General features: G+C 38.5%; 1 protein-coding gene across 4 annotated transcripts; it reads left to right on the top strand.

Annotated features, from left to right (window-relative positions):
- ZNF326 (zinc finger protein 326) lies at nt 1-27,851 on the top strand. Of its 4 annotated transcripts, none has more exons than XM_048498296.1 (10): nt 1-192; nt 5,458-5,572; nt 7,367-7,772; nt 10,080-10,275; nt 16,443-16,557; nt 18,338-18,485; nt 19,015-19,114; nt 21,579-21,709; nt 25,767-25,862; nt 27,159-27,851. In XM_048498296.1, exons 1-10 carry the CDS (start codon nt 177-179, stop codon nt 27,342-27,344), a joined length of 1,509 nt encoding a protein of 502 aa, XP_048354253.1. In that variant the 5' UTR covers nt 1-176; the 3' UTR covers nt 27,345-27,851. The 4 variants fall into 4 exon arrangements, with proteins under 4 accessions (XP_048354253.1, XP_048354252.1, XP_048354251.1 ...); XM_048498295.1 differs by having other exon boundaries at nt 21-192; nt 10,080-10,209; nt 16,443-16,539; XM_048498294.1 differs by having other exon boundaries at nt 22-192; nt 10,080-10,209.
- The last annotated feature ends 34 nt before the right edge of the window (nt 27,852-27,885 follow it).

The following is a 27,885-nucleotide window of genomic DNA, read 5'->3' as shown; positions in this document are numbered from 1 at the left end:
GGAGACTCCTAGAGGAGGCGCAGCTTGTTGCACCGCCCACTTGCCAGCCTCGTTGCGGAGGAAGCGGCGTCGCAGCGGGCCTGAAACGACGCAGCGGCCGCAGCTGCAGTCACCGGGAGGGCAACGACGCCAGCGCCGTTACTACCCGCGCCCGGATCCCGGGGGTCGTCGCCGCCATGGATTACGGGGAAGGTGAGGGACCGGCTTTCCGCCTGAAAGCCGCGCGGCGAGGGAAGGATCAATCAGGGGACGGGCTGGCTCAAAATGGCGGCTGCGGAGGCGCGAATGGCGGCCCTGGCCTAGGCGAAGGGCGCGCTTTGGGAAGCGGAGCTGGGTCTTGCAATGTCTGGAGACGATTTCTTACCAACGGCCTCCTCTGCAGTGTGAAGATGCAGAATTCTGTTGTTGAGGCTTTTTTTATTGTTGATGTGTTATAATAGTCTCACCCTTACTTGGGAGTCAATCTCGTGGAGGTCAGTGGGATTTATTCTCAAATTAGTATGCCTAGGATGGCAGCCGCACCTGGCGCTGGGGTGGGTTTTTGTACCCCACTTTTTTGCTACTTATAAGGAGACTCAATGCTGCTGACAAACTCCTTCCCTTCCCCACGAAGGGAAGGCACCTCGTGAGGTAGGTGGGGCTGAGAGAGTCCTGAGAGAACTGTGACTGGCCCAAGGTCACCCAGCAGGCTCCATGTGAAAGAGCAGGGAAACAAATCCATATTAGAGTCGGTTTGGTCTTAATCTGTGCAGTTAGAGTAAACAAAGGTCCACGCAGTCTGCCCGGGCTTTTTCTTGAAAGAGCATGTGGACTTTCAAACTACGCAACAGTCCTTGGTGGAAGGGGTGGGGTGACTGTAAGCGCTGAAGGATCACTGGCGGGCTTCAGTAAAAAAACGAATTAAATGTAAATTCATGGTTTGCAGTAGCACACGGAAGCCCTTGTTCTGAAACTGTCTCTATAAAAATGTTTTACTGCTTGGTTCTGGTGGGTTTTCCGGGCTGTGTGTCCGTGGTCTGGTGGATCTTGTTCCTAATGTTTTGCGTGCTATCGAAACGTTAGGAACAAGATTCACCAGACCATGCCAAACAGCCCAGAAAACCCACCAGAACCAGTTGAATGCGGCCGTGAAAGCCTTCGACAATACGTTTTACTGCTTGTCTTGCAGTGTTGAAGTACGCTGCTTTATACTTGTTTCACTTGCAGAAAACGTGAGGTAGAAATTGCACACACATTATGCAGAATAAATTTGTGTTTAAGCCGCTGATTTCAATGGGCTTAGACTTCAGCAATTGAACTATTAGTCAGCTGCCTTTTTAGAGTTAACTATTACACTGAGGCACTGAGCCCTGCTGCGCAGACTGATAAGCTCTGCTCACCACCTGGGTCTGATCCTGATGGAAATCAGTTTCAGGCAGGTGGCTCAAGGTTCACTCAGCATTCTATCCTTCTGGGATTGGTAAAATGAGTACTCAGCTGGCTGGGGATAAGGTGTAAATGCCTGAGAAATGTGATCGCAAACCACCCATAAACAGCCTTCCTAGTGAATGTCACGCCACAGGTCAGTAATGAGACTGGATTCTAAAATTCCTTATAGGGTTAATAGCAATTCTATATCCTACTAATACGATATTTCACTTTTGCTGGTTGTGTAACTATTTGCTTTTGGGGGTGGTGATGGAAAGAAAGTAGCTGAATGGAGCATGGTTACCAATAGCTGAAAATAGATATACTGTGCATGATGCATAATTTTTTTTAATTAATGACTCTTTAGAAGTAGACATCTACAAGATCTAGTCATACACTTCAAGGACATGAATAGCTTGTGGGATTGAGTATTATTTTGTTCAATTTATGTAATTTTTATAGTCAGCCTTTTTTATTGAGATTGAAAGTAGATTGCACAGCTCAAGTCAGTAAATCAATGGGATTTGGCACCCAATAAAAATGTAGTAGGATTTGCAAAAATATGGATCCAAGCAGAAATTTGAAAAGCATAAGCATTAGTATAATGTGTTAAATGATGCAGAAATTGTTGAAGCAGCGGCTTACTCGCGAGTAGGTCACCTTGCAGGATGCAATGCAAACAAGAACCGAAAGACACACAGTCACCAGTGCAGTTCTGTTTATTGCTAACTACTGTCAAAGTGCTCCGCCAGACCACAGGTGTTTCCAGGCACACTTTACCCTGTAGTCTGTGCCAACTATATACAATTGAGGTGCCAATCAGGTGCCCATGTCTTATCTGACTTTGCACACGGTACAGTTGTGCACACAGCCCTAATTATGCACATGGCACCTGCTGGAAGGAGGGTCCACCTGTCATCTAGATTTTGTCCATCTAAACACATGTTCTGACACCCCTTCCAAAATCGGTATGACAGACTTTACATATTTACATTTGATACAGACATCACATTCAGCTGCTTACACAAAAGCGTATATTTTTCTTTTGCAGTAGGCTTGGTTAAGGCATCAGCTACATTCAACTTAGAATCTACATATTGCAGCTTAATGAACCCGCTTTGTACTAATTCCCGTACCTGTTCATATTTCACGCCTATGTACTTAGTTCTAGCCTTTAGGTTTTCGGTTTCTGCCAGATGAATGGCTGTCTGTGAATCCTCCAACACGGGTATTGGTTGATGAACAGTTTCCCCTAGCTCTGACAACAATGCCTTTATCCATAACAGTTCGTTGCATGTTTCAGAGATGGCACAGAACTCGGCCTCAGCAGTTGATAGACTGACTGAGGTCTGTCTATGGGACTGCCAGGATACTGGTACATTGGCATAGGTTATTACAAAACCTGTGCATGACTTGTGGTTCTCACCGTCAGCAAATGAGCTATCAGTTGTAGCACATAGCATGTTACTCTGTTTATCAGCTTTGACCAGTAACCCTAGTTCAGCAGTGCCATTTAGATACCGTATCACACGAGTCAGACCTATCCAGTCATGCTGCAATGGTTTAGCAGCATGTCGGCTTAGAATGCTTACGGCAAAAGCCAGGTCTGGATGTGGAGTAAACTTCCTAACAGAGACCTGTATAGTTCTGGATCACTACACAGTTCTGTATCGGATTCTTTACAGAACTCCACAGTCATTGGTGTTACAGCAGTTTTCCTGCGACCTAAATCAGCTTTTTTAACTATGGCTTCTATTTTCTTCTTCTGACACATAAAGAAGCCTTGTTGCTTCACTTGTCTGATATCTGTGCCTAGGTAGTGGGTTATTTCACCCAGGTCTTTGACCACAAAGGTTTCACTCAGTTCTTTACATACACAGGCAATGTGGAGAGATAAAATCAAGTGATAAAATCAAGAGATAAAAGCAGTGCTACTTAGAGCAACAGACAGTGCAGACTTTGCAAAGTAGTATATCCTCAATCCCTCACTCTTTATCCAGGCATTTTTCTTTGCCATTTCTTTACAGTATCTATGTAAATACATTCTTCTGAATAGTTCAATTTTGCATAGTTTGCCGAAGCCAGGAGAGTTCAAGCCATGCCATCTCAGCAAGCCATTCCATTAGATAGGGTACTTTAATAATGGCCAATAGGGCAATACACTTCTAATGCACTTAATTATTTGATCCTTTTTGATAGGGAAGATGCATGTTAAAGAGTCAGCTGAATATGTTCTTTTGCTGAATAAGTATGTACAAGTTCCATGGATGGACTTGCGTGCGGCATTTAGATGTCACTATCACAAAGGCTTGTTCACAAATTCAGCATAGGTTACCTCACAAAGTTGTTGTGCCAATAAAATAAAATGGATGAGAGGAGAAATAGTTTGAGCTGCTTTGGTTTCTTTGGGGAGAAAGGTGCAATATAAATTGTGACCAGCGTGAACTTTGTTTGTTGCAAGCACAGAAGGAGAACAGTAAAGATGCAGTTTTCTTTCATTTATTTTCCTTGGCTGAATATTCTAGATTACATTTCTCCTTCCCTCAAAATGTAATTGGGTATACCTATTTGGCTTTTCTGTCTCCTAATGCAGGATTTTTCATCTCTGCTTGACTTCTCCATTTCTACCCTGTAACTAATTTCAGCATGTGTCATTTTGTTTCTTGTCTACCTCTACTCCTGTTGCATTTTCTATTATACTGGGTTTCTGTTTAGTATAAATAGTTTAAAAAAATTGATGAGCTTTTTTCTCCACCATGTTAAAGTTATTCCAAAAATATGTAAATATCTCAAATCAGCAAAATGTTTCTTTTTCTTTTTTTTGCTAGTAGATTCTAGCTAACATCAAACGTTCTGGATTACAAAAAACAAAAGAGTACCTCAAACCCTACAGTGATGGCAGAGTGTTGTTTTGTGGCATTTTCACAGGGAGGGCGTGGGTGAGGAAATAAATCTGGTCTACAGTTATAAAGTTTGAAAAAATGGAATGGCAGTAAAGCATTTAACATGGAGGAGGGGTAGTCTCTTGTGTTGTTATTGAACAAGATGTGGTTAGGGTAGTCCTAGACAAGGGGTGTTCAACGTGCAGCTCTCCAGATGTTCATTGGCCATGCTAGCAGGGCAGTGGCGGAGAGCCAAGTGGGCGGGGGGTGCGTCGTGCACCGGGCGGACGCCGAGGGGGTGCAAAATCGCCCCCTGGCCTTTCCCTCGCGGCGCCCCCCCCCCACACGTTCCTTTTCTTTTTGTAATATTTTTTGAGGCTGAAAAAAGTGGCCTAGTTACAGTTCAGGGGAAAAACTGCCTGAGGAACTACAGTTCCCAGGAGACCTTGGGGCTCACAAGGTCTCCTGGGAAGTATAGTTTGTCAGGCAGCTTTCTCCTTGAACTGTAAATAGGCCGCGTTTTTCAGCCTCAAAAAGTACTACAAAAAGAAAAGGAATGTAGGTAAGTGTGGGAAGGGGGTTGGGGTGTGTGTGTGTGCCACGGGGGGGGGCACCGCAGGGAGGGGGCAGGGGGCAGAAAAAACACTCTACACATCGGGCGTAGTTTGGCCCAGCTACGCCTCTGTAGCAGGGGCTGATGGGATTTGTAGTCTGTGAACATCTGGAGAGCCGCAGGTTTCAGACCCCTGTCCTAGACAATGGCCATTGCTACTGATGACTTCATATATTCTTTTTTGGAGATGCAGTTACAGCAGGAAAAGCTTTGCTAAGCTGTTAGGTTTGCCCTGCTTCAGGGCTAGGTGCAAGCACCCTTCATTGCTACTTTTGTTAACAAATGGCACCATAATGAAATAAACAGGGTAAGCTGCAATCCAAATAGACTTCAATAGGATATTTGACTATAGTAAAATAATAGGTAGGTAGTTCACTGACTTTACCAACCCTAGTTAACCATTCAGAAAGATGGAAATTTTGCTATGTGCAGATACAGTCCCTCTGTCTGTTGTTATTAACATTTTTGTAGTTTCATATTGTGTCACTGGTCCACTAAGGGAGATGTGTGGCTCCTAGGAATTCAGTTTTGTTAAAATAAAAATTTCTTTCTTAGAAATGGATCGTGACTATGGACATGGTGCCTATGGTGGCCCAAGAGCTATGGACTCTTATATGAACCAGTCATATGGCATGGAAAGCCATGGAGGCGGAGGAGGAGGTGGTAACAGGTAAAATACTGAATTAGTTGCCTTAAGTATTAATTGTAATTGAATGTTATAGTATATTTTTGTCTAATTTAAGTGTTCCTTGAGGATGCTGCATTGAGTGCGGCACTGTGTGCATGTTTTAGAAATTCTTGCTTTTTAAAATGTACGTTGTTGCAGTCATATTCTGTTAGTACTGTTATTGTGAATCTATTTGAACTACAGTCTTTTTGTAGTGAGGGATAACTTTACTGTTAACATATCAATGCAGAATTTATAGTTGAATTCAGTTTGATTCAGCATTGTTTTTATATTAGCATCCTGTTTGCAAGGAACACTTTAACTCAGTTAATGATGATATGATTCAAGTATATTCATGGGTAGACAATGTCATGTCCAGATTATTTTATTGGCAGGTACTATTTATACCAAATTTTGTATGTTAGGGCTACTTAACAAATTTTTGGGGCAGTGATCTTACTGTTTTATATTGTTAGCATTGTAGAGATATTTCTAATAAGCTTTTGAATGTGTACTGTGCCTGCGGTTCATGTTTGCTAACTTGTAATTCTTAAGCAAAATTGAGTTTGTTAATAAGATTTATGCATTTATTTTTTAGAAAGGGATGAAATATTATACCTAGTTGTGTAATTGTCCCTATGCTTGTGAAAGACTGCAAGTTGGCAACTCTGCATAAGTTCAGTTATGACATTGATTACTAGGGAAATATAAATTTGTATATTGCTGCACAGTTCTGTTCAACAGCTGGTTGAAATATCTGTTTTTGGGTTTGCTTAGCTAACTGCCCTGAAAACTAGGATTTATCTGTACCTACCATTTAGTAATCTGCATATGATTTAAACTCATTAGTCATCATGAATACATTGACTTTTTTTACTGCTGTAATGTACTGTGTAGATAGTCTTTTATATATGCAAGCCTTGTTTGACTGAATTTTTTTAAAATGCAGAAAAATGATTTTGCAAGGACAGGTCATTTATTTCGCTTTTCTAAGTTACTATGTATTAATTCTTTGGATAGACTAATGATCACCCCCTTTCTACTGTAGTTGTACATGGCAGTAATGCTCTCCTAGATTCTCCATCTCTAATTCTCAGTGAATAAACTGTTGCATTTGGCTTTTGGTAACAAGTATTGCCTGTGTATATACAGCCAATTGTTACCACTATATTTCAGTGATACTGAAGACCTGTTTGTGTCTTTTCAGTTCTGAAATAAGGTGCCTGCCTTATCCTCCAGGATATGCAAACTATACGGGGCACACTGACAGCTGTCACTCTTGTATTTGGAAGATCACATATTTCAAAAAGCAACAATCTGAAATACAAATGAGCAATAAACCTATCAAGGTTTAAAAGAAAAAATATGCAGTTGTAATTGCCTCTCATTATTGGTACCTGTCACAGTCTTCCCAGTTAGGGACAAAGCCATTTTAAATGTTGTTGAACTGTTGTTAGGCATCGCTTTAAAGATAGACAAATTTAATTAACTTTTTGTGCAGATGCCTGCATCTCTTAAGACTAGGTCTGGGCACAAACAATGAGGTTTAAATACTATTGAGAAATGAAATTGAGTAAAATTCAGGTATTCTGAACTATAATGTTATATTTATGGAAAAGTGGCTCAGATAGCTTTCTGTCTGGTCACAACTTGGAATTGCCCAGACCTAATCAAAGCAAACCCTACCAAAGTAAAATATACATTGATTTTAGTTGATAAATGTCAACTGATAAACTGTCTTTGAAATGTTTAACTTTAGTAAGCTTACTTTTTTTTTCCTCACTGCAACTTTTCCAGGTTTGGACCTTATGAGTCTTATGACTCCGGGTCTTCTCTGGGTGGGCGAGATCTGTACAGATCTGGCTATGGTTATAATGAACCCGAACAAAGCCGCTTCGGAGGTAGTTATGGTGGTCGATTTGACAGCAACTACCGGAATAGCCTTGACTCTTTCGGAGGTAGAAACCAGGGCGGGTCTAGCTGGGAAGCACCTTACTCACGCACAAAGTTGAGGCCTGGGTTTATGGAGGACAGAGGAAGAGAGAGTTACTCTTCCTACAGCAGTTTTTCTTCACCCCATATGAAGCCTGCACCTGTAGGCTCTCGGGGGAGAGGAACGCCTGCTTACCCTGACAGTGGATTTGGAAGCAGAAACTATGATGCTTTTGGAGGACCATCAACAGGCAGAGGCCGTGGCCGAGGAGTAAGTACAGAATCTTTTCAGATTCTTTTCACTAGTCACTCTTTTAAACCCTTTCAAGACCATAGCATTTAAAACAAATGGCACTGTACATCACAGTGCACTTTTGGCCAAACTATTAGGGTTGATGACCTTCCAATCCTGTTTGGTGTTTACTTAGAATGTTGTACTCTGTCTCTCTTCATTTGCAAGTAAACCACACTAAGAGATTAGTTGCTAAGGTTTGACTAAATCTCTCCTTTTGTTTGAAAGGTGAAGATTAAGGCAATGGGTTTGGTCTAAAAGGGATTAAAAGGAATTGCATTTTTCCTTGTTAACACTAGCATCTTGGCTAGTGGGAGAAGTTTGAATCACTGTAAAGGTTAACTAGAACCTTTCTCAGTTTTGAGTAGGTTAAAGGTGCAATGTATGAATGGTATTAATTTTAAGGAGCAAATGCTACAAGACAGATTTTGTCCAGGATGGCAGGCAATACACTCTTACCCAAACTTAAGGTCCCCAGACTTACATGGAGGGGTGGGCCTAAAAAAGGTAGGTGATAAAAAGGACAAGGTTTAAGAACCAGTTAAGAGGACACCATCAACTTGATATCATTACCAAGCTAATTCAAGAAAAATTCTGGTTTTTCTGATCATTTCATAATGCTGAATGTGATATTTCAGTGCTAAATGTGATATATTTGCAACAAATTGTTTAAAAGGTGCTATGCACCTAATAGCATATTTCAGGTTTATGATGCTGTCCCATTAACTTATTTTATAATTTCCTATCGGACATAAAGTACAAATAGTTCAGTCAGTGAAGCTTTTATTAACCTTTTCTATGCTATCTGAAAATTCATAGTGTATTTCTTCAAGAGGTCTTAAAGAAAACCAGATGGCTTAATAGAAAGTAACTTTTTAAGTCTTCAGCATGTCTAAGCTGCTTTTAAAAATGGTTCTACCCATGTGGCTTTCATCATAAGGATATAATTGGCATAATTTGATTTATTTCATAGAGATGTGAACAGACCCAGTAGTTTTCTTGTAGTTTGGTAACAGACTACTTTGTGGATCTGTGTAGTCCTTGGTTGTCACACTTTATTTTTTTGAAGATTTATGAACTTGAGTAAGTTAAAATTTAATGCATAAATCTTAGGGAATACTGACTAGTTTACTTCTTAAAGTTTAGCTTGCCTCTCGTGAACCCTGAACACTTTGAGGATATATATGCCAATTCTTACTGTATTTAAAATGCATTGCACCTTTAATAGATTATGGAAATATTTGCTGATGCAAATGTAAATCTCCTAGAAAGTGTTCTTTGATTTAAGTACATGCTACATGGAGATATTTCTGAATGTTCTTTATTTAGAGGTTTTTGTTATACAGTGGAGAAGCTGAAGTCTAGAATGTATGCATTAATTTTGTTAGTAATTATATTGTAATTGTTTTTAATGTTGTAGACTGATAGAATTAAAATTAGTTACAGTAGAAAAAACATGCAGAACTACTATCGTAAAAGTTAGTGTATTTAATTTTACCTTTTTAATGTTAAAGATATAAGCTGTTTTTATGGCAGTAAATATATTTCTGCTTATACGATTTCATGTATCCAATCAGTTGAGCTTCATTGTATGTTACTAGTTGGCCTATGTTTCGGCATTCTGCTGGTTCCTTCTCTTCAGTTTTCTCCATTACCTTTTAAATTGGTTGGGTTCATTGCTTAAAACATTTGTATCATTACCTAGATGTCTGAGATGAGGATCAAAAACAAGAAAACAAACTTTTCATGTCAACACTGACATATTTGGATCCTTAACTGCAAAGATTCCTGTACTGTTGTAGAGAGAACTGGAGAAGAAATATATTTTATTTTATGATGCTCAGTGCAAACAATCCTCTTGGATGGAAAGGAAGGATGTGCTGGTCAGCAGCCTGATAAGGGCAATTAGTATACTGCTTGTGCTCGGCACTGTGGAGCTATGTCAAAAAACATACAAGCTGGATTTTTCCTGATTTTCTTGGCACACAGCATATAGTCCTGTAGTGAAGTGAGGAGTGTATTCATCTAAAGAATCTGAAGAGAGAGACTCCAACTTAAAAATTTGTGGTCTTTATTTGGACTAATGACTTTGAATAAGCAGAAATCAATTTACTATAAAACTTTACGATCAAGGAATTCAAAAAACGAGCTTGCTATTTTGATGTATGTTAACGTACTAGTTGGTGTTTTTTCGAAGTTAAAATGTTCATAAATATGACTGTTGTAATTGCATTGTTTCCAGTCAGCCATATCATTTTCTAATACTTGCTCTTCACCTATTTGCAGTACATGGGAGACTTTGGAGGCATGCATAGACCTGGAATTGTGGTAGACTATCATAACAAACCCAGCTCTGCAGCAGTAGCTGCACGAGGAATAAAGAGAAAAATGATACAGCAGCCATATAATAAACCAGGTGGGACATTTATCAAGAAACCCAAACTGACAAAACCTAATGTGAAGATGAACCAAAACAAACCTAGTAAGTAATTGAATGAAAGATGCGAATTATAGCACTATTTAACTTTTTTTCTGAAAGGACACATTTATGATGCTTTGCCATTCTTCATTTTCAGCTTGAAAGCTCTTCTAAAGCCACCTCTACATAATAGAGGTTGATCTTTGCACAAACTAGAAATTTTAATCTGGTATTTGGAAAATAAGACTATATGGCTATATCCCATGTTTCTGTAATGTAATGTAATGAATACTTATAGGGAAAAATCAGTTCATTTGATTATGAATCAACACATATATTTGGAAACCTATTCTAGCTTCTTTTATTGTGAAGACTGCTTGCTAAATGAAATGCTGCAGCATGGCTGTCAGGCACAGGCTGTTACCAAATGAACAAATTAAGAATACTTAAACACATACGTTTTTAAATTTCAGTGGAAGTTGTAGTTTGGTATGGAATAGGAGGAACTACTGGACTATGCTGCTCTCACTTCCTTTTTAAAAGTTTACTGTGTGGAAGTTGTTGGAAAAATAAAATATTTCTAGTGTTGCACTGAGAATATCCCAGCATATGTCATCAGCCATCCGCTCTTCATGTACAATTCTTCATCTAACCTGATTACTTTTTAACTAGGGATTGTTAAATCTGAAAGTTGTGGTTAATTTAACACAAGCCAACTTGTCCCATTCAATGGCTTCATGTGTTGGAAATGGGATTCCAAAGCCATATGATTTTTGTAATACCAGCAGACTGTGGCTTTAGTATCACAGTAACATGGCGTTGAAAACTAGAACATTTCAAGAGTTTAATGAAAACTTGTTCAGAGGTAACAAGCAAACACATGGGCTCATAATTTATATCAAGCCCGTGTGTGATTATGAGTGTGTGTATGTGTGTGTGTGAGAGCAAGAGCGAGAGCGAGTGAGCGAGCACACAAAGTTTTAATATTTCTGTTCACATTGTCTGTGGGAGGTAGGCTTGGCTAGTTAAGTTTGTGGTCCTTAATTAAGATCAACAGGTATGTGTTTGAGCAGACCCAATTTGAGGACCTGACATGCATACTGGTTGCAGCATGTTGCTCAACACACTATCATGGATCTCTGATTGGTGGAGGCTGGTTTGTCCATTATCAGTGTTGACCGGCAGGTGCTGCCCACTACAGTATGTTTCCAAAATGAAATGCTTCGTTTTACTTCACTTAAATTAATGAACTCTATTAGTTTACATAAGTAAAATAATATTTATTGGAACAGGGCAATGTGAGGCTCTGCATTTAACCAACTTGCTTGTGCATTTGTGTATCCTTCAGGAACATGTTAAGGTTCCTGTTGCCTCTGTATGTTCTGTTCTGGAGATAATACATGTTATTTTCTTGTGACAGATACTCATAGAGCTTAAGAAAACTTTATAGACTTGTTATTGTTGCAGTACAAAATACTTAGCTAGATTAAGAGGTTTCTGTTTTACAAGAAGCAGTGTTTCTGTCCATCAGGTTTCTTTCTTTCTCCCTTGAATTTCTTTTTAGTGGCATCAAGGAAAAAAGCCTTCCACTTGTGCCTTGTAGTTGGATTTTTTCCCTTGAATTTCCCTTTCCTGAAAATATCTTTAAAATTTAGTTTAATCGTGCACCACTGCATTGAGAACTAGCTGTTGTGCATTGACTTTAGATTTAAATATCCTATTCAAACGCATTGTAATTTTTAAAGAGTTCTACTGCCTGTGCATATGATCTTTTTCTTTACCCAGTCACAATTTCTTTGAATTTTCTGATTAAGGTTCTAGATTATCTGTTCTCACTGGGCTTGGTGGCCTATGAAATGCTTTTAATTTTTGCATATGCATTTTTATTGTTGGCGTTTGAGAGTAAGCATGAATAATTCAACTGTTCTTTCCAAAAACAATATGAAGACAAATCTTGTACATGTTATGTGCACAACACATGTGAATTAAAAATTTAAGGTGTGTATAACAAATGACTGGAAAACCAATTACACAGTATGATTCTATAACCCCACAATTCTATGATTTTTTTGTTTGCTTGTCATAGACTGCTTTAGGTTAAAGTACTTGGCTAAATCAAATTATATGTGGTTTATTAACATGATTTGTTACTACAAGGCAACTGTCTTTGTATCTTCAGTTCCCTGTAATAAAGCTTCCTATTTTCCCAGTTTCCCAGGGATTTAAACAAATTGTCAGACAAAATATGCAGTTTGATTCTCTTTAAATTTCTTCCTCCTTTCATGCCAATAGACCCAAGGACACCAAGCACGAAAACTACTCCTGAGGTAAAGATCTCTAGATTTGCAAAATATTTTACTTTCAAGGTAGTGTTAAAATGCATTCTCTGCATTACAGTTCCAATCGACATGCTTGATCTTTACAGTTAAACAGAAAGGCCGACATGTCTACCACCACAATAGAATTTAATTTCTCATAGTACTTTCCTTGGAGAACTTGCAGCTTTTGATACATTATGATCAGCTGCTGTTGGAAACGAGACTGAGAATCATTTTGTGCATGTACATTTTTTGCTACACTCCAGAGACTTCTAAGCAGCTAGCAATTTATAAATTCCAGTAATCTTACTCCAGTTATTGATAGCTGGCAGTTCTTAGATGTGTTTCGTGTTTAGTTTTATTAAGGGATCACAGAATACAAGATTAAGACCATATTCATAACAATTGTTCATCTGCCTAAAGCTATAGGTGTGAAGACTTAAGTCTGGATATCTTAAAATACTTTTTTGAACTTATAGCTACCAGTAGAAAAGAAGCAAGCTCTGTGAGGAAATACTTCTGGGCCTGTAGTACCTGATGGGATTATGGCTGGATTCTGTATAAACATGTTGGTTTAAAATTTGGATTGTAAAGACAAATAACAGATGTTGAGTTATCAGATGATCAAAGAATTATCAGTTTGATCTGTTCCATCTGGTTTACTGAAACCAACTTGTTAGCATTACTTTCTCTGGATTTATCAGTATAAAAAAAATACAGATTAGAAAAATGGTGCATGGCTGGTTGTCATAACACATTGGAATTTGAAATACATGTTTATGTTGTGTGAAACCAGTGTCTTACATTTGACTTTTCTCCAGGGATTTTGAACCATTTCCCAACTTTGTAGACTACACATATATTTGCCATCATGTCATAGCTGACATGATGACCCTGTAGGGGTTTCGAGGCAAGAAATGTTTGGAGGTGGTTTGCCAATTCCTGCCTCCGTGTCACAACCCTGATATTGCTTGTAGGTTTCCCATCGAAACACTAGCTAGGGTCAGGGTTTAAAGTCTGTGACACCCAAGGTCACCCAGCAAGCTTTCATGGTGCAAATTGGGATTTTGACCTGAATTTCCCAGGTTCTTGTCAGACACTTTAACCACCACACCACTCTGGTTCTCTCTCATAAAAACACATGAATAATTTATACACACATGAATACATACACGTGTGTGTGTGTGCGTGCGCGCACTTGAGATTGAGAGCCAGGGTGGTTAGTTTTGGTCAATTAGCACACTTTCTCCAAGTATGAAAATGCATTAGTTTAGCAGGACGAAAATGTCATAGTTTTCCTAAAAGCATCAGTGGAGAAAGGATGGGGTGCCATGAACTTGAGAGTTAAGGCCTTGGTTCCAGTAGGATGCATCTTGGTTTCATTTTACAGAGAACCAAGGGCTCACTAGAAGATTTCAACTCGAGAGAGAGAGCGCTCATATGCGATGATGTACTTCTTGAGGTTGAAGGACCAGCTGAGTATGAAGGCTGAAGAAGTGAGGAACGATAAGTGAAAAATTACAAGATAAGGATAGCAAAGCATGTGTGTGATTGTAAAAAGAAAGTAGAAGGGTACTCCTGAGCTGATCAGCTGTGTCCAAACCCCCAGAATTTATCATTTTAAATTTAACTCCATTTTAATTCAGATGAATCACTACATCAAATTGGATTGAGATTACGACTTCCTTTGCTGGAATTAATATGGCACATTTTGCCAGTTCTTCTGTTTACATTGGAAACTTGTGCATTTGACCTTTCATTAGGGTAATGAAGCGGAAGCAGGTGATCCAATTACAGATGAAGATTTTACAAAAGATGCCTATGATGGCATATATCAGGCCTTTGAAGGTAAGCCTTCTTGTTTTAATAGGTTCAACTCAAGATACTGTGATTCCAACAATATCCAGGAAAGCTGCTCCAGATGTTCTGTCTGACAGTTGTGCTATGATAGTTTTATATCCAGATCATATGTACTCCACACTTATTTGACTTTTTTGCCTTTTAGCGTAAACAGTTATGCCGTCATTTTAAATGTACTGACTAGTATCAACCCTGCTTACATTTACAGCTAATGAATATTTCATTGGTATTGATTTTAAAGTAGTCCAATTATCAGCTGTTCTTCACCATAAATTGGTTGTGTTTGTACATGCTGCATATTAAAACAGGTAAACTATCTATATCTAGGAGACAGAAGTTTCAGTTTCTAAGGCATATCTTCAAACCCACAAGCAAGAAAATTCAACAGTGAGGCTGAAATTTTGTTTAAACTTTTTTCCTGATGTATCTTTATACTGTATACGGTCTGTATGATATGAGGAATATTGAAAGATTGTCACAAATTGTGTGAAGTTTTTTTTTCTTGAAAAATTGTGGGTGTATCTCATACTGTGTAATCGGCTTTCCATTCAACTACTATTCTCTTTTCTGTTCATGCTGCTGTAATTATGAGGTCAAGTGGAAACTTTGTTTTCATTCCAAAATTACACTATCCTGTGATCAAGACTTAGCTAGCTTTGAGTTTCTAGTGCAGTGCTAAACCTTTGGATTCATCAGGAATAGCACCTTAACATATGCACAAATTATAACTCTTCAAATCATCATACTGGAAAAGAGGAGCCTGAAGTTCGTATCTAGGCTTCCATTCCGTTTGTCCGTATAGACTAGAAATGTAAAGGTGTCTGCTGGCCTTGAGGCAAGATGCAGACTTGGTCTCTCCACAGAACTCCATGTCAGATGGCTTATGCAGAAATTAAGCAAGGATTCACTTGCCTATCCTTTTGGGCTTTGGAGGTAAGGTGGCACATTGCAAAATTGTCCCTATTGGGGGGGGGGGGTTTAGAGGGGCCTGGGGATTCTTTGTGCTGTTGTGGATTAGTGTATACATGGTGTGTGCATGGGTGGAAAAATGGAGTGCTTGTTCTATAAAGTTAGAGGAATAGTACTTTGTTGTTCGGGACCTACCAAAGTAATTGTGGATTGTTTAGATATAGTCTGCTGTTAGATGCTGTTCAGTGTTCGGTACTTCACAGATCATTGGGTACCTGTTTTTAATAAGGCAGACTTTTCTTTCAAAGTGAATACAAAGGAGAGAACAGCTGTTTTGGCTGCTTGAAAATCATGTCCAGATTGACACTTAAAATCCCGTTTCAACACATGGACTGAAAGCCTGCCTCCTGCATAAATGGATGTATTGTATTCTGTAACAGTTTTGAGATTTTCCCACTCTGATTACAAGTTTGAAAGGATAAGAAAAAATATATTCTGATGTTTGTGGTAATACTATCAGGCTTTCAACTGTGCAAGTATATAGAAGAGGCAGGGAAACTGTGCTTTTTGAATGTGAAACCATACGTGAATAAAAAGTTGAGCTGTTCATCAGTTTCTTTTAAGTTTCTACACTTTTCCTTTTCAGGCCATCAGTGTCCTGTTTTGTTTCCCAAATTTATATAAGCTGTCTTCACAATAAAACCAGCAAGTATCTAGCATGGAAAACATAAATGTTATGCACCACTGAGTTTCAGAGATCTCCAAAAACTTGTACAGCAGCCATCTATTGTCATTTTCCCTTTCCTCTATTGTCATTTTCCCTTTCCTCTGTCTGTATCTAGAAATGCGTTGGCAGTCTAGACATTGTAAGGTTATGCTGGTTTAACTCTGGGCTCAGCTTTTTATAAGTATGGCCCTTAATCTCAAATTTAGGCTGAATTGTTTGAATGTTACTGTGTGCCTTTAATTAAATAAACCACACCCCTATAGATGCCATTGAGATTCATGGCTTGAATTTATTCTTCCTTATGAGACCATAAATGATGATTGTGAGGGAGTGATAGGGTAAGTTGAATTTCACATTTTCTCCCTCATTGAACTTTGGAATTCACAAATATTTATTCAGATCTTTACCATTTTTAGGTGTCAAGCCAGAAGTAAAAAACGAAGAGGAGGAAAAACGTCGTATTGAGGCAAGAAGAGAGAAGCAAAGGCGTAGAAGAGAAAAAAACAGTGAAAAGTATGGTGATGGTTACAGGTTTGTGGTAGAAATGTCATGCATATATTTTGTTTTTGCCATCATTCACGGGCAGTTTAATAACAGCACGGCTTTGCCTGTGCTTCTGCCGATGGTGTCTCATTTCTGAATTCTAATACTACAGGCAGTGTGTGACATTTGAGGAGAAGGTTACTGATCCTGTATAGTGTATGAGAAGCCATTAACTATCCAGAGCTACCAGAAATACAAAAATATTTTATTTTAAGAGTAGCAGACCTCTGTAGGCCAGCATTGTTATAGAGTTACTTGCCCTTTTTGTGGACTGAGCCCCATTCATAAGGTCTATGCGATAATCAGCTATGAAAGGTGCTGTTTAAATGCTGATTGTTGTTACATTTTTAAGAGACCATTTCACTGCCAAAGATAACGTTATCTGGAACTCTGTATTAATAAACTCACCAGATGCCTTGTTTGTTCAGTTTCCAAGCTGAAAGTAGTAAAATAGATGTCTTTTAAAAAAACAAAAGTTTTGTTTTAATTAGCTGGAAGGTGACATAGACAAAAAACTATTCTTCTTTAAAGTAGCTCTAAGAGCGAGCCTTAATCTGGGTAGCCCAGGCTAGCCTGTTCTTAGGAGCTAAGCATGGTTGGCCCTGATCAGTATTTGTATAGGAGACCACAGCAGGCAATGGCAAACCATCTCTGAACATTTCTGACTTTGAAAACCCTACAGGGTCACTATAAGTTGACTGTGACTTGACAGCAAAAAAATTAATAAATAAACCTACTAAATTATTTTTCTCATGTTATATTGCAGTCCTGTTTTTATGATTTCATAACTAATTCTAGAACATGCCTTTTGCTCTAGTTTTCTCAGTCTTCAAATGGGACGCTGTATTGTTCTGTTGCAATGAAAACTGTCAGATTATTGTGGCATTGGTGTTTGTGGCATAGAACTGGAACCTTTGAGCTTTAGTCAGTAAATGCTTATGCTGTATTAAACCTTCTGGTCTTTTAAGTACCAAAAGATTTTTATTTCCTATGTGTGGTGATGTTCCTATTTTCCTGATTTTTCTATTGCCACTTCCTTTAAGCTTGAAAATATCACTTTTCAACTGTTCTGTTAATCCTTTGGTCAAGATTAATGCGGTAGGAAAAATTCAAATTTGAACTAGCTTCCTTAGAAAGAATCCCTCCCATCCCCATTTGGTCTGCAGGCCCTGCAGTTGATCTTGAACTGCTTTTGAAACTCCTGCATCCAAACCAGGTTGGCTTGTTACATGTGGGATAGTGCCTGAAGAAAGAAGAATTTTTAATACCTTTAAGCCTCTGTGGAACTAGTTGTAGAAGTCTTCAGGACCTAAAGTTGTATCTTGCGGACAAGACCTGGAGCACAAGTGGGAAGGCAATTTTTGCCACTTGTTCCGCTGCTCCAGCAGCCGTTCCAACTTACCACTTCATTACTGCCCCATAGAAGCAGCATTGGCAGGCACTTCAGGTTGCCGTGGAAGACTGAGGAGTTGTGCTTCTGGGCATGGGATTTAGGCATGATCTTTGTGTAACTAAGCTCAGTTTATTTCAAAAGAAACCCAGTTGTGTTCCATAAGATTGCTTCTCAGTTAATTAGCTAAGGATTGTACTCTTAGAAATCAAAATAATGTAAATCGTTTTGTAGTATTTGTATATGTTTAAGAACAATTTTTAATTACATTTTGATTAATACACATGTAGTGGCATCCAATGTTTGCTAATGAAACGAATTTTAAATTGACATTTACAAAATACGCTAATATATATTTGTGCCTATGTCTTCTGCTAGAATGGCATTTACCTGCTCATTCTGTAAGTTTCGAACCTTTGAAGAAAAGGACATTGAAACTCATCTGGAAAGTCCTGTGCACCAAGAGACTTTAGATCATATTCAGAAACAAACCAAATTTGATAAAGTTGTGATGGAGTTTCTGCATGTAAGTAGTTGTCTTATTTAAAGTCTGTTAGTGAGGATGCCAGTTGCCTATTAACTTAAACTGACAAAAGCAAATAGACTGGGCTTAATCTTCCAATGTGGAAAATGAAAAAAAGCAACAATGCAGATGGTTTCCTAAACATAAACATGGGTAATTATAACTTCTTTGACTATGTTCTTTGTTTGTTTTTACATCATGATGTATATCAAAATTTTTAAAAATTAACACAGGAATCTAAAGATCTGTCCAGAATTGTGCAAAGACTTGCCAGTAACCTAACTGAATTACTGTCTTTTCCTTGGAATGGTTGACCACGTTGTCACATCACATACTGCTTTTGGGTCACCATTCAACTTTTAAAGTAATTTCTATTTAACTTAGGATACTGGGAATGGGCTGTTGAAAAATAAAGTTCTTTGGGTCATTGACTGGTTGGTTCATGAGGGATAACTTTAGGGTGTGGGAAGTGAACTTGTGATAAGTGAGGATAACATTTCATTCCTTAAAGTGGTGAATACTTTCATTCTAGGAATGTATGGTGAATAAATTCAAGAAGACCGCTATGCGTAAACAGCAGACTGCTAGCCAAATGGAGGCTGCGCTGATGGTTGAAAAAGATATAATGGAAGGTAAGTGGTGTATGAAAGTATCAACTATGTGTCAGAATAGCAATTTGATTGCATAAGCATTGTCCAGAACAACACATTGTACATATGTAACGAAAGAGATAGGCTTACTGCCAGCTCTTAACACAGAAACCTGGATTAGGATTTTGTAAAAGTGCACGCATGAATGCAGAAACACAAAAACTTGTTAGAAAAAATATTTTTAAGGTTTATTGAGAGCTGCTCCTGCTCAATAAACAACTCAGCTAAAACTGCATATGCAAAATATAATTATAAAAGTTTAAAACATTCGATAGCATAGCTTTCCTTACAGCCAATGCAAGCAGAGAATAACAATATTACTGATAAGACTAACTGGCAACAATTAACAAGTTGAAAATACTTCAGATAACAGACAGTATTTCGAAACAGTAACAGCAGTGAAAACAAAGGAAAAGAAAAGGATAGAGATATGAAGTGGATCTGGATGGAATTCAAAGACTGGTTAAACGAAATTGGAATTACAGAAGAAAAATGGACAAGAAGATTGAAAAGAATGGACCTGCTGCAGCGCATCTAAAGAAGAGAAGAAGGGGGAGGGAAAAAAGGGGGAAAAGGATATGGAAGATGAAATATAAGACATACAATATAAATCTAATAATTCCGAAATATCAATTAAAATATTTTTTTAAAAGAAAAAAGGATAGATAGCCTCTAATGAGAGCATTGAAAGGTAGTTATACACAAACTACCCGTCAAGTGGTATGAACAGACAAATAACGTTTTCATGGTAATTTGCTGAGTCAGCTTGGCCAACAGTCATAATTGCTAACAGATGTAATTACTTAATAAGATGATTAAGGTCCTATTCAGAAAGAACACAGTTTTCAGCTGGGCATGACTTTTAGCTGACAGAGCTACAGATTGGAGAAATTAAAGTAATATGACCAATTTCTCCACAACATACATCTAGTTTCTGTACTCTGCCACTTCAATAAAAAATATCATTGGAGAAGAGCAATTTGCCAAAGCAACAGGATGAACAAGAGGAAGGATGTTTAATCCTTACCACAACTTACTTGCTTTTGCTCAGATAGTTTTCTTTGTTCTGCCTTCTGTCACTTATAAGCAGCACAAACATTTCTGTAGAAATTTTTAAATTTTTAGTTATTGTAGCTCCAAATTATTAATACCGGTAGCTTTTCTTGATCTGATAGCTACATTTGATTCCATCCCAAGGGATCTATTATGGAAGAAATTAGTATTGAGGAATATAGATAGGTGACTTTCATTTCTCATTTAAAAGCTACTCACCTTCACAAATTGTCAAATTAAATGCTATACAACTGGAAGGCTGACTCAAAAGATATTAGCCAGCAAGGGAGTTACAGGGGTGTATCTTGGCACCTTTATTGTTTAATTTGTTGTTAAATGATTTTGCCCCATTTCTTTCTAAAGTTGATGGGCATTCACCAAAATTAGGATCAGTTCATGTACCCATTCTGCTCTATGCAGATGACGTAGTGTTGTTATCTTCTACATAGGTGAACCAACCATTGAACTGTTCTGAATATTGCTCGGTTAGTAGTCTGGAACAAAATTATGAGAAATCTAAGGTCCTTCGCTAAAACCTGGAAACACTATAAATGAAAATAGTCAAATACTGGAACAGGTTAAACTATTTAAATATCTCGGAATTCTGTTCCAGTATAACGCATCCTGTACTATTCATTGTAGATCCGCAATATTTATGTTCCACAACAATTACTTGTTTTTTCCTGTTTTTTCATTTTTAAAAATTTAAAAATCAACAGTATAATACAAAAATTGATCAATAATAAAGAACAATATACTTTACGAACAGAACAACAACAAATTACAAAGTTCTCAGAAATACATAATAGACTCAGCTTATTCAGATAACCAGTGGAGGCAGTCAAGGGATCTTCTCCCTGTTCTCTTAGTTCCTAGGCAGACGTATGAGTGAAGGTGGTTCTTCTGATATCCTTGTCCCAAGTTCAAAACCAGCACCTTGAATTGAATTCAGGGGCAGGTTGGTAACTGGCCATGACCAGCAGTCTAGTCACAGTGTTCGGCACTGGCTGCAACCTCTAAACATTGTTTACAAGTACTCCCAAGTGGAGCACATTCCTGTTGTCCAGGCTGGTATGTGTCTACTAGCTAATTTTCTATTTATGAGTATTCTTATATGAGCTTTCTCAGTCTATAGTAGCCTATCCTGAATGTGCAGTAACAGCAGCCTGCTGCAAGATTTCAGTTCTTAACACTTACCTCACACCTCTTACATCAAATAACTTTTTAATGTTTAAACAATAGCATCAGATTGAATTTTAAAGCGTTGCTTGCAAACAGACACTTTGACTCACAGTTTGGCAAGTACATTTGTTTTATATGAAGTGCTTTACATTTGAATTTCTAGTTGATGTTTTTCTCAATGCTTTTCGTTATACCTTTATTTCTCTGCCAGGTGTTACTGCTGACGATCATATGATGAAAGTTGAGACTGTACTCTGCTCTGCATGTAGTGTGTATGTTCCTGCACTACACAGTTCTGTTCAGCAGCACTTAAAATCTCCTGAGCATGCAAAGGGAAAGCAGGTAAGACTGGTGATGTTGTTGATTGTTTGAATATGATAAGGCTTATGTAGGTTTCTTTCTCAGTGATTTAATAATTTTGAGAACATGTTAATGTTGCAGTATTTGCACAAAGCATGGCCATATCACACAGGGCAAAGTAAATAGAATGTTGGGTAGCCACTGTAAGCCATTAAGGCCATACCAACTCTCTTTTATATGAGACCAAATGTCCCACACTTGAAATTCCGAGTGCTTTCTTTGCAAATCTCCTATATACAAATAAATGGCAGTACTGTTTGAGTGGTGATTAACTCAGACTGAGAAACTCTTCATTGTTGGCTGGACTTCCAGGAAACTGGCACTTCACCCCTGTTGAGCCTCAGAAGGCTTATGACCATTCTTGCTGAAAGGAGCAATTTTGCTGGCTTGAGAGCGAGTTTTTGCTCTGCTCTCATCTTCTCAGGGAACTTTAAATTCGGCAGGTGGACTAGAAGGGGCTTGATATAGAGCCACTAGTTCTGAGTCTGTTCATTGTTGACACATTCCAGTGACACAGTGACTTCCAGTGACATAAGTTCTTATGACCAACTCACTAAGAGCTTGAAGTGGGTACAAAATCAGGAGGGAGGAAATAAGCCCTCTCTCCCCTCCAGTTCTGCAATAAGAATTTGTTTTTGGATGTTTATAAGTAGTCCTGGAAGCAACCTAGAGCAACCACACATTAGGGATGTGAATTTCATTATTATTTGTTTAAAATAAAGTAAATGTTTAAAATGTTACTTAAAAATGTAAGCATTTATAAGATCAGTAGACTACATACATATTATTACACATTATCAGCTTTGCTATTTGGGTGCTGTGTGGTTTCCGGGCTGTATGGCCGTGTTCTAGCAGCATTCTCTCCTGACGTTTCGCCTGCATCTGTGGCTGGCATCTTCAGAGGATCCTCTGAAGATGCCAGCCACAGATGCAGGCGAAACGTCAGGAGAGAATGCTGCTAGAACACGGCCATACAGCCCGGAAACCACACAGCACCCAAGTGATTCCGGCCGTGAAAGCCTTCGACAGCTTTGCTATTGTTTGTTTAAAAAAATCAATATGTGAATGTGCTCCAGTGGTAATCTTGAGCCAGATGATAAACAGTGAAGGCAACATTGAAAAATGCATGTTCCACAGGCAAAGGCAGTTCTGAAATACAGTGATAACTCTTTTCTAATTTTGCAAGCCTTGGAAAACATTGTGCATTAACCACTCCCAACAGACTGCATTTGAATGAAGGGCAAGGCTCCTCAGAGTACTTGATCCTGTTCATAATGTTCCTACTCTGTTTTTCTGTTTGTTTGTGCTGCTGCGGTCCCAGCAAATGGGGCAAAATGAAACATATGTTAAATTCTGATAACAGGTTATTGCAGTTGTGGTGAGGAGCAGACATCAAGAGTCAGGGGGTGAGAAGGTAGAATGGAAGCCAGGCACCCGTCTTGCTAAGAGGCTGCACGAATGCCCACAGTCCCTGGAAGCAATCTTGACAATTATGCACAAAAAAGCCATGAAATAATTATGCCAAACTTGTTTAAACATTTACAGCAGTATATAAATGGTAAACAAATCCTTATCGTTTACATGTTTAATAATTAAAATCCCTATCATACATGCAGCTTCTAATATAGCCATAGCACTCAGTAGTGGTTTCAGCTCAGTCATAAAATCATTCAGACTAAGACCTCTGGTGACAAGTAAAATCAGGTGGAAATAATGTGAGGTAAAAAATATTTTTAAAGATTTCCGTGAAGAATTTTCTTTGATTTAAGAAGACTTTGTCTTGAATTCAGAGCAGACAATTTGTAGTCAAGAATTTCTGCCCACAGTGTGATTCTCTCCTCCCCCCTTTCCCATAGCAGCTTGAAATTCCCTTGAAATCCTGTGGTGAGGAGAGGTGACACCCTCCCCCCTCCAGAACAGGATTTTGAGTATTTTGGACTGCTGAGGAAAGGTTGGAAACTCATACTACATGAGTAGAAACCTTTGTGTCCTAAGGAATGTGAGTCTGGATCCAATCTTCAGTTGTTTCAAAAAAATTAGTGAAAATCTCTACAAAATCAAGTTTTGTAATAATCTTGGGTTGCTGCCTCACCCAAAAATTTGATGATATTGGCATTATGCAGTCTGGTTTGTTTGTTTTGTTTTGCATAGATTAACCGTGGTGGAAAATTTTTTCTGTTCAGGTGATTATCCTTTCAGATATCCCTGCTTCACTTATGCTATTCTTGAGGGTCCATTGATCATTCAGCTGTAGTAGAAAGATGGGAAGATTTCTGAGCTCTGTTGTGCCCATAGTGCTTACAATCCTGACCCCTTCTTTGGAAGATGGCTAGTGTTTGTCATCAGACTTCTCTATAGGAAACAAGTTCTATTTATAGATGAATAATAAAGTTATTTCAATTGTGTAAAACTTAAATAATGATTTTTTTACCGAGGACATTTTTGTTCTGCCATTCTAGAGAACATATGTGAGGTGGCTTCATGAAGTAAAGTATAAGAAAAACATAACACACCATAAAAATTAACAAGTAAACTACTGTAAACTCAGCCAGATCAGAAGTATATTGGAGTAGCTTGAGGGCCTTGTAGATAATTTTCTTGTCCCAGTAAATTTGGTAATTCTGCTACTAAACACTTAACTTAAATTGAAAGTGCTGACAAAACTACCTCCACTCAGAATCAGTCCAAATCCTTCTCAGCTATTGTTCACAATGGTAGGATTTGGAAACCATTGTAGATTTGAGCAGTTGGGTCCATGGCCATTCTCCTGGAGGTGACTTTATCTTTATCTTTATCTTTATTAACCTTTAATAGGCATAAATAGATCAAGATTTACACAGACACATTCTTCAGTCTCAAGTATAGTTCAGCAGCAAGGAAACAGACCACATAACCTGACGGTTGACCCCAAGGGGCTCAAATCACTTCAGATTCCTTTTTTTTAAAAGAAACAGCCAGAGCAAATGACAACAAATACCCCTACACATCAGTGCAAAAATACAATCCAATATAAAATTGCAATAAAAATAGATCTGTTTAGCAAGTTAAAAGCAAAATGATACAGCAATAGGTATCCTACCATGCAGATTAGACAGATTGGAGACGATACCTATCTTTTATAAGAAGTTCTACGTTCGTTTTATGTATCATATTTTATATTTAAAAATTTGATTCTGTGCCAAATAATAAAAAACCAATTTGGTTTAGTGTACTGGTATAATATATGTATATATTTAAAAAATACAGTTAAAAGTAATAAAATGAGAATAAATTAGCACTTTAAAATGGTTGTCAGGTATAGAGCTACCATACGTGTTGTATGAGCATTGTAATCTCCAAGAAGAAAACGTATGGCCTGGAGGTGACTTAAGGGCATCTTGGATAGGTGATTTCCAATCCTCCTTCAGGGAGGAAGGAAACTAAAACTCTCCACTTCCTGTTGAAGCCTTGGCACCCATCTTTACCCCAGTATTTTTCCTGCCTCAGCAGGGAGAGCAGGTTCCTTACCTGGCCCCTAGAGCCAGTTTATGGTTTTTATAGTCCATTTCGAGGTTTTTTTTAATTTTTAGGAAATTTTTACCCTTGGGCTTGGTGCAGATCAATCGCCTTCAGCTCAACAGCACCGGATTGCAAGGGATTCCCTGATCGTAGCACAGGGATTCACCTTGCTCTTACAGCCTGCCCATGACACATAATGGCGACTAGGGCTTTCACCCCACCCCCTGCCTGAGACCTTTCATAGGTCCTTGGTGGAGAGGACTAGGGCAGCCACCCGCATAACTTTTGGGGAGTCAGAATAAAAGCTCAAGAACTATGTTAACATATACATAAGTTTTATCTGAGCTCTTTCTGGATTCTGCCCAAATTGTCTGAAATAAATGTGCAGTTTTACTTGAAGCTTAAACCATGTCCTTCTACAGGTGTACTTAAAGTCAGAAGTCAACTCTTCTGATAAATATCTTTTTTTCCTTGAAGAAACTAATATGTCTGATTTGTTGAATGTGTAGTATTTGCTTTCACCAAATACTTTGATTCACAGACTTACAAAGAACAAATTAAAAGAGAGAGTGTCCTCACTGCTACCAGCATTCTGAACAACCCTATTGTGAAGGCACGATATGAGCGCTATGTTAAGGTAAGTGGCAGTAGTTATTTGAGTTTTTCACCTCTGGTCACTGGTTTTCTGTCAGCTTAACTTCATGTTCGTGAAGTAATCTTAAATTACACAATTTCTGTTCTAAAACTTGCTTAGCATGGCTGAAATATTAGTTAACATCCAGTTCCTCAGCATTTAGCTTCAGTTAGCTGCAGCCTTAATTAACTCTTAGTAAGGCTCATGAAATTGAAGCAGGTCTTAAGCAATGCAAACTTTTAAGTCCTGTGGGATTTGTAGCTATAGACTAATTGGGGGGGATTGAGCATCTAGTGCACTCTTCAGGAGACTCGAAGCACTGGGGACAGATCTTGCTTTCTTCAAAGACCCATCAAAGCCCTTGGAACACTGCCAGCTCAGTGTACTGTCTGTCTTTCATCTCGATGGACATTACAGAAAATCAAATGGTAGTCATCCAGACCCTAGCCTCTGAAGATGCTGCTTTTTCAAGTGTTGAACTAAATAGTCCTGTGGGAGACGTTAGTTCTAGAGTGCAGGGGAATTGGTTGGAACACATTCTGATTTGCTGTATGTATGTGCATGTTTTTTAAATCTGAAGTTGTGGTCAAACTGCACCAGTTTAATGTGGCTGTTCTAAGCAGCCAGTCCCTGCAAGCATTCCATTTAATGTTTAGATCTTGGCATGCAGTTTAGCTTGTTACCTTTCTCTATATTTTTACTGTGATTTCATTGGAATTATACACAGAGGAGTACCTCATAACGAGTTTCTCGCTTTTGAAACTGGGGAGAGATTTCAGGGGGCACAGAAGACTGCAATGGGAGGTGGATTCTTAATACGGTCCTCTCTGACATATGAATAATTTTTGGGGCGGGGGCTGTCAAGTCACATCTGACTTACGGTGACCCGTAGGGTTGTCAAGGCAAGAGATGTTCAGAGGTAGTTTGCCATTGCCTGCCTTCACATCAGGACCTTGGTATTCCTTGGAGATCTCTCATCCAGATAACTTGCCAGAGCTGTCCCTGCTTAGCTTGTGAGAGCTGACAAGATCAGCCTAGCCTGGGCTATCTAGGTCAGGGCGCATGAATGATAGAAGATATAAAATGAATTGGAATTTGCTTCTGTCTGAATGTTAAATGTAAGCATCATCTATTTTGATTTGAAAAAATAATTCAGAAAAAGTGCTTTGTCAAACATGAGTTGAAAAGGTTTATTCAGTTTCAGATGTCCTTATCCATCACTGCTGCTCCATTTGTAAGTTTACCCCAATAAATGCTGAGTTGCCAGTTTTTTGTTAAGTTGATTTTTTACCTGCCCAGGGTGAAAATCCATTTGAAATTACTGATCAGAATCCAGAGCAGCAAGCAGAAGATGACAAGGCTGATGAGCCTGTAGAGGAGGAGGAGGAAGAGGCAGAGGAGGCAGAGGAAGCTGAAGCCGAGGAAGAGGAGGCTGAGACTGAAGAGCAGACTGACTTCACTCTTGACCAGACAGATGATAATTGAGCCGAATACAAGTAGAGAAAAATGCTGCATTATTTTTCTGTCAATGTGGCTGTGTAAAGTTTCAAATAGTTAAGTATGAGATTGTGTGGCCATCCTTCACCTGTGCCTGCATTCCATTCAGTTTAATAGGAGTTTGTGTAATTTTCAAAGCTTTGCTCGAAACCATAAGTGAAGCTGTTTTTAGTTGTGATTTTATAGTAACCGTGTTAGTACTGATATATTATTGTATTGTGTATGTTTTTAAATGTTGTTTTTTTCCCCATGTGATGTTGAGAATTTGATACAATAAAGTTGATAGATTAATCATTTCAGTACAAACCTATATTAGATAAACAATGTCTGACTTTCAGCATATTTACTTCTAGAATGTGTAAAGTAAACAAAATTATGCTGGGAGTGTGGCTTTTTTGGACTGCATCACTCAGTGTAAAATGTCATGGTACACCTTGTAGCTTTTTTTTGGTCAAATATACATGTTTGTAGCAATAAAATCTTTTTGAAATCCCAGTGTCACTTCAGTTTAAGCTACAATTCCTTAGGG

Source organism: Sphaerodactylus townsendi, linkage group LG05, assembly GCF_021028975.2.
Source record: "Sphaerodactylus townsendi isolate TG3544 linkage group LG05, MPM_Stown_v2.3, whole genome shotgun sequence".
Taxonomy (NCBI): domain Eukaryota; kingdom Metazoa; phylum Chordata; class Lepidosauria; order Squamata; family Sphaerodactylidae; genus Sphaerodactylus; species Sphaerodactylus townsendi.
This window is presented reverse-complemented; position numbering and strand designations above follow the sequence as displayed.

Bases quoted from the DNA above. Each gene is read 5' to 3' on its own strand.
- ZNF326 (XM_048498296.1), top strand. The intron at 5,573-7,366 runs GTAAAATACTGA...CAACTTTTCCAG, and splicing joins GGAGGAGGAGGTGGTAACAG to GTTTGGACCTTATGAGTCTT. The intron at 18,486-19,014 runs GTAAGTAGTTGT...CTTTCATTCTAG, and splicing joins TTGTGATGGAGTTTCTGCAT to GAATGTATGGTGAATAAATT.